We start from the raw sequence: 7865 nt of genomic DNA on the forward strand, positions 1-7865 counted from the left end.
AAGAGTATTATCATATACAAAAGAGTCATATCAAGATAATTAGGTATAACGATTTATTCTTAAGTTCAATTCAATCAGACATTGAAAACATTAAGCAAATCTCAACCACGCATTCACATTAACCATTTGGAACACATATAATAACTTATCAAGCCATTTTCGCATGGCTACCCATATATACATCATCAAAAAGATAGTTATTTAACAACAAAAAGTCAAGCCTATACATGCCATTATCGAAATTTAACTACTAGAGTACCAAGAAGCTTAGATAGTGTGGTCGACTTCGACTTTGAGATCCCCGAGATCGTAGCTGACGAACAAAATCTACAAAATAGAGAATTAAGGTAACGAAGTAAGCATTACTATGCTTAGTAAGTTTTAAGCAATGCAAACAATTAATTTACTTATAGATCGATTATTCAAATTTTCAAGAAATCATTCCTAGATAATTTCCATTTTGGCCAAGTATCCATGAACATAATGCATATGTAGCAAATTCACCTCACTTGAATCTAAACTGAATTAAAACCAAATATTGAAATAAAAAATAAGATCATAAGAACTCGAAAAGCATCTCATTAACAAGTTTTAACCATGTTTGCAACAAAATCACAAATTCACTACAAGCTGCCTTCCTGAGCAATAGTCACTAAATTATTTATAACTGGAGCTAAGAAACTCCAAATCAAGTGCCGTTAATTTTCCCTGAAAATAGACTGATATATCTTCCATCCATCAAATTTTCAGAATTTTTGGTTTGACCAATCAATACCAGATTTTTCTTGAAGTTTTCCCCTGTTTTACTGTTTGACTATTCTGACCACTCTTCACTACGAATCAAATTTCTCATTATACAGAATTCAAAATATGTTATCGTTTATTTCATTTGAAACTAGACTCATTAAAGAGTCTAAGAATATAAATTTTATCTTATAACCATTTTTGTACCATTTATAATGATTTTCTGAAAACAGAACAGGGGACCTCAAAGTCATTTTGACTCTGTTCCATGCCACTTCAAATATCTCATTATTGGCAATTCTTTTGCTTACACAGTTTCTTTTATAAAAAACTAGACTCATTAAGATTTCATGACATAATTTATTCAGCCTCTAACTCAACTCCAACAATTTATGGTGATTTTCCGAAATCACGTTACTGCTGCTGTCCCAAGCAGATTTATTACACATTCTTTGCATTCATATTATTTAACATGTATATCACCAGATCAATCTCATGTAACCTTTCACCATAACCGAATACACACATACACATATGAGATTTTCACATATACTTCTCATTTCGCATTCATGATTCAATTCCGATCAATCTAACATATAAAAGTATATAATACATACCTGACCAACTTAATGCATTGAACATATTCAATGGTGGTTTCCTCCGAACATTCGAAATCACAATCTTACTCAAATCACAGGCATTAAGCCTACTAGGTTTTTAAAACCCGAGTCCAATTTCTAGCACAAAACCTGCGGGATTTAACCCGGATATCTATTACCAGCACAAAGCCTGCGGGATTTAACCCGAATATCTATTACCAGCACAAAGCTTGCGGACTATAAGTCCGAATATATTCCTTCAATGAGCACCATACATGTTTATTTACAATGAATTCAATTCACATAACATCTCAAAATTTTGGTTTATTTACTCATTCGAATAGTGATATGCCATGCACCAACTATAAAATTTTTTTGCTATAAGCTTGAAGCATAATTTATTCGTCATACAACTATATTCAAAAGAATCAATTAAGCATAGTATAGTTATTATTCACATATCAAGACATTATCAAGATGCACTAAATGTGACTATCCGAACTTACCTCGGTATATTGGGACGGTTGTGGATTGACTACTCTATAGCTTTCTCTTTTCCCTTATCCAACTTTGATCCCCCTTGCTCTTGAGCTTAATAAATACAAATAGAGGTGTTTAATATTTTGACCAATTCTGTTTACTTATTATTCACATTCGGCAATCACATATCGAACTCATTAGGTATTATATTTTGTAAATATGCCATAGTTCAATTTCATATATATATTCATGACCGAAAATGGCAAGAAGTTATCAGGCCATGAAAGTCACTTATAACTCAAACTCAAAATGACCATATGACATTAATAAACGATTATTCAACTTTTACCAATTTCACATACACAAGCCAAACTCACATAGCCTATCTTTTTTTTTATACACTAGTTTAACTACTACAAATATTACCAAATAAATCACATATATGCAACACTATACAATTCACATATACATCGACTATCAAAATTTTCACTCCTTAGCTAATGCCGAAACATTTGTTTAAAGAGGACCTAGCCGAACACCCTACTTAGTAAAAAGAATCATACAAAACTCTAATAGCCACCTCAAACTCATCTTTAATAACTCTTATAACAAAATTTATCAAGATTCAATAAGGAATACATTGAACTCCATGACCGAATTTTGCCTTTCACCAAGATAGCCACTTGCCATTAAAACCATTAAACCACACTTATACATTTTTTTTTCAAGCTCAACTTAACTTATAATTATCTAAATTATTTAAACATTCAATAACAAACTCTTCTTTAAACAAGCACATATTCGGCAAGAACATTGGTAATTTAGCAACTTTTAATTTAACACCTAATTCTTTTTAACACATTTTAAGCACCCCTTTTTACTCCATCAATTTTAAGCATATACATTACTCAAACATAACCAACTTCACATTCGGTCATAGCACATAACATTAAGTTATAAAATTATTAAATTATTAAATTACCCTCGCATATATAAATTAAGTTATATTTTATGAGTATTTTTTTCTTTTTGTATATAAGAAGATCAATAAAAATTTGATAATATTAAGATTTGAACTTGTAACACCATGCATAAAAAAACAATTAACTTTACAATTATAACCAATGTGTATATAAATTTTTAATAAATATATTCGTTAGAAAATTTTTTCACCTCAACCTAGTTTTTATTAAAGGGAAGCTTATGGATGGATTTTTCAACACCAATTCAGCAAGTATTAACTACACAAATTCTTTACAGAAAGCTAAGCCCTTAAGCTGGACTTTGCATAGAGCAGAGAGGAGGGAAGATTAACTTACAATTCTGCCGGTTGATTAAACAAGAAAAGGAATTGGAGCCAAAGAGTACAATTATCTTATCAAAGTTGAGCGTCAAATATGAAAATCTATAATGTACGGAATAGTTATGTTCTATTATCTTTATTTTTTTGAAAGATTTTATTTTCATACATATGCCTGAATATGTGTTGGATGTATACATACATTAAAGAATTGAAAGCCGGGATCACATATGACTCCTCACCAGGTGACACACCCAACACATAAATGTTCTTACAACTTTGTAGAACATAACTACATGCAGATAGGTAGACAAATATGCTGAAAAAAAGATAGGTTTAGGAGGTAAAGATTAAGCACTGATTCCTCTATCTTTGTTAAGCTTCGAAGCAGCAAGGTTGGCAATGTGGAACTGCGATGTGTAACTATTAGTAGGGCCATCAAGAACGGAAGGTTCATTTAAGAATGCCCAATTGCTTCGTGTCCACCTACATACAGTCACCCACGTTAACAAAAAATTGTCACCATTTTTATGTCTTGATGAGTCGACTAAGATTTATAGCTACTTACCACCCATTTTTCTTTACGATATCCTCCAGGCTTGTTTCGGCGTCCATGTGCAGGAAACCCTGTTCTGTATGAGGTAAAGGCATGGAGCTTGATCTCATAATGCTCCTTCCATAGTCCTGAGATGGAATTTCCTGTTTTTAATGTGAACTACTTGATTAAAAACTTTATTCATGTCTAAATCTTTAATTAAAAAAAAGAAAGAAAAGAAATTGGCACCAGCTGGTTGGAGCTATCTGATGGACTATAAATAGCCTTAAGATGATCTTCCTCAGTTTTCTTCTTAGATTTCCAGTAAGCTTCAATCTCTTCCTTGGTAAGTGATCGATTCCTTTGGATTGTTGCTGGAAGAATTTCAAATAACCAGAAATTAGACTAAGCATAAATAAAAACACCACGGAAAACATTAAGCTGACAACCTGATTTAGAAGCCGATACAGGAGAATCCCATCCTGCCATTAGAGAACCCATTTCACTGATGATGATGTTTCAATTGCTTGGACCAAAACTAGGTACTGTCTCGTAGCAAATATCTTGAGAAAAAGTGTTTTATATAGGGGAGTGGGATCTTAACTTTTCCTTTATTTTCAGTCGGGAAGTTAACCTTTTGACTCGTTCTCACCCTCAAAACCATGTTTCTTTTCACAAGAAAATGAATACAGAAGGGCTATTTATTAAGGTACTGATAAAAAAGATTAATTACTTTGATTTGTATAGTCTCCCAGAGGGCACGCGTTTTGGTCTTATTTCCTAATTCCACTACTCCAAACTTGACATTCAACATCCATTAACATACCAGTTTCTAGGCAGAAATCCATGGAGTCGTAGGAAAAAGTATATTGATACACGTGTATTTTTTTCCTTTTCTTTTTTAGTCATTGGCCTGCCACAAATGAATTTAATTTGCATCTCAGGTTTTTACGATAAATTAATTAATTTCTAAAGCCTTCAAATTAACCTCAAAACCTTAACTGATAAAACATAATGCATATTTTTCAAAATATCTTGTACTGCTTTATTAATGTTTTGTATCATGCTCACACATGAGGAAATTCACTTTTTATTATTATTATTTTGAAATAATTACAAATAAATAAACGAATAAATATAGTATAGTAATAAAAACCAAATAATAAGGTAGAAAAGCATATGCGTAACAACATTGGTCATCCACATTACCATATCAGCTAACATTTAAATTTACTTTTTTGTTATGATCAAGCATGTGTAGCTGGGTTGTTAGAAGTGGCAGTGGAAGCTTTCTTGAAATGGGTAGGTGTAGACCTGATCCAACTCCTGCCGCCAATCATGTTTTTTGTCATGAAAAATTCTGCCTCTTCTGTCGTTAGTTTTCCCGACCATTCAACTCTTTTCCTTGCATTAGCTCCAGGTCCATAACATTTATATTCTCTATAGAACGTCGTGCTGTAGAATCAAGAAACCAGAACACCATTAGTTCAGTTTCAAAACCTTTCGGTAATCATGTAAGAAAAGAAAAGAACAGGTTGATCTTTGTCTGGTTTTTGCATGTACCTTTGCTTGGATGTGTCTCCCCAGTCATCCCACCCTTGGGGCAGTATCGCACCAGACATATAAGATAGGGCAAAAACCACCCTGGAATATGCACCCCATGGCCGTCCTAGTAGAGCACTCCTTACGCCAGTTATCTTGCAACCCAAGAAAGTGAAGCCTGTGTCCTCCGAAGGAGACTCCCTCCGTTGGGCTGTTATAGATGCATCTCCTTTGAGAGTGAATGTAAATGGCACTTCTGAAAAAAAAATGCATATGTATGTCAATGGTTTAGCCTACTAGACAGGCCAACAATATATATAGGAATATTGGCAAGTGGCAAAATCATTATATATTACTTATATTCCTGAGTTTTATTACCTCAAAAAGGGAAGCGGCATTCCCACAAATGAAGTCAACTGCTCCTTCAATGTAACAATTTTTGTAATAATGTCTTCCATTGTCAGCTAGCAAAGTATCTTGATAAGCTAAAATTCTACATCCAAAGAAAGCTGCTCTATCTCCTGATACCCTTAAAGCAACTGCTTTAGTTCTGGCCCCCAATGTATTCTATTTATCAAAAAACAAATTCAAAAAGATTAAATATAAATATTACAAGTTAGACTGTTTCTTGAATTGTTGAAAATTTTAGTATTCTATTAAGCATCATATCATCAGTGTTATTGTTATATATACCTGAATGGTGAGATATCGGGCAACAAAATCTGAAGCCAACACAGTGAAGGTAGGAGATTCAAATATCTCCCCACCATCATTCCAAGTTATTATCGTGCCATTTGCTTTTAAGCCACTTATGGTAATGAAGGGCTTGTCAGCAGGGACAACAATCTTTTCTTGATAGATGCCAGGCTTAACTAATATGAAAACAGGCTCTTTGTTATCGGATGGCACTGCATCAATGGCGTCTTGTATCTTCCTGTAGTCTCCTTTTCCCGATTGGTCGACTCTTACAAGTATGGCGGTAGAAGTTACTAAAGCACCTACACGAGAACTTGCCAACACGAACATGAATAAAGCCATTACAAACATGCGAAGGTAGCTAGAATATGCTGGAGCCATTGTTGGTATGATCAAGGTGTTGCAGTAAATGAAGAAATGAAGTATACTATGATTTCTGGTTTATGCATAGATTATGGTGGATGTCGTGTTTTATATACATATCAGGGGTCATTTTCTTGCCATGAAAGTGTGACGTATACAACGAATTTCAAGCAACCGTGTATGCATTAATATTAGAAAAGGCCAACGGTAGCCCCTAACACAAGTAGCCGGCGAGTACAAATTTTTGGAGGAACTGGACAGACCATGGCCGCCATTTGATTTTTCCTCTAGCTAGCTAGGCTAGTACTTGAGAACTTCAACCATCAATTTATTTATTTTTTATTTGAGCTCCAGCTGCTTTGGATAATGTTATAAATCCAGTGTTCTAACAATTCGGGAATATTATTAATTTCATGTTGCGCAAGTCTTGGGTATAGCTTGAAACCTACACAAAGAATGTAACTTTCTGGTTCAAATTCTTTGTTACTTTCAGTTTAAGATATAATGGCGGATATGTAATGTAATCTTTGTTTGAATGGGTGAGTTGACCATGGCTTCGCTGGTTCCTTTACCTCTAAGTTGGTGGCTGTCTAATAGTCTCCACTGTCCTTTTTACAGGAATGGGCTAAGGTTTAAGTTGGTCAGATCAGTTGTTAAGGGATTAACCCTGGCTACAAATGTGAGAAACGGGCTGAATGAGAGTCCACCCACAGTCAAAAGAAGAATTTGCTCAAGCCCAATCTCATACACATGCCTCAGTGGATGACATGGAAACAACAAAAAATTAACCATTAATCAGAATCTCAAAAAGGAACGTAAAAGAGTGATATGATAAGATGGTTAGGAAAAAATAAGTCATCACGAAATCAAATAACACAACTTGTCGACTTTTCCTTTTTTTTTTCTATGGGAGCCTACAGTTTTCTGAACTCCAAATCTTGTCCCAGTCATCTGCTTGTTCTTCGGCTCCTCTCTTTTATCCTCCACGGCTTCTCTTTTCTTTTCTGTTTCAACGTTAGACCAAAAAGTGGAACGTCTTCCATAAAAAAATATAAGAATTGTTTTCTAAACGGGTCAGGTATTGGCAGAATTTGTGGCTTGGGTCTGGCCTAAATTACATGTTTATACTTTTTTTATTTTTAATTTGCTAGAAAATATTTATTTTAATATTTATAATATATTTAATGTATTATATTTTTAAAATTTATTTTTATATAAAAATAAATTATTATGGTCAGACCAGGTCGAGCTCAAGTTTAACATTTTAAAAATGGGCCGAACTTGGATAATATTTTAGACTCATTTTTGGGTCGGGCTCGAGCCTAGAAAGCAGACCTAAAATTTTGCACCAAGCCAAGCTGACCCAATCCATGATCAAGTCTAGCTATTCGACTACTTCTCTTTTTACCATTCTTTCCAATGTTGGATTTTTGCCAGAACTTTTAAAACTAGACAATTAGTTGAACCAATCAGACTATTAATTTTAGGTTTGATAGATACTATAATGACCCGAATTTTACCGTTACCGAAAAATATATTTTCGGGTCTTCGTTTCTGAAAAATGGATTAGTAAATATTTATTAAAAATATTTACAAAGTTAATCGA

General features: G+C 33.7%; 2 protein-coding genes across 2 annotated transcripts; both read right to left on the reverse strand.

Annotated features, from left to right (window-relative positions):
- Positions 1-3236: 3236 nt before the first annotated feature.
- On the reverse strand, positions 3237-4266 carry LOC107943526 (uncharacterized). The gene is made up of 4 exons (XM_016877274.2): positions 4108-4266; positions 3908-4032; positions 3692-3822; positions 3237-3609 (listed from the first exon to the last, which is right to left on the reverse strand). Exons 1-4 carry the CDS (start codon positions 4157-4159, stop codon positions 3474-3476), a joined length of 444 nt encoding a protein of 147 aa, XP_016732763.1. The 5' UTR covers positions 4160-4266; the 3' UTR covers positions 3237-3473.
- A 639-nt stretch (positions 4267-4905) lies between these two features.
- Positions 4906-6309, reverse strand: LOC107943525 (putative pectinesterase 11). The gene is made up of 4 exons (XM_016877273.1): positions 5894-6309; positions 5579-5767; positions 5222-5493; positions 4906-5113 (listed from the first exon to the last, which is right to left on the reverse strand). Exons 1-4 carry the CDS (start codon positions 6275-6277, stop codon positions 4906-4908), a joined length of 1053 nt encoding a protein of 350 aa, XP_016732762.1. The 5' UTR covers positions 6278-6309.
- Between the last annotated feature and the right edge of the window lie 1556 nt (positions 6310-7865).

This window comes from Gossypium hirsutum, chromosome A05 (genome assembly GCF_007990345.1).
Source record: "Gossypium hirsutum isolate 1008001.06 chromosome A05, Gossypium_hirsutum_v2.1, whole genome shotgun sequence".
NCBI classification, from domain to species: domain Eukaryota; kingdom Viridiplantae; phylum Streptophyta; class Magnoliopsida; order Malvales; family Malvaceae; genus Gossypium; species Gossypium hirsutum.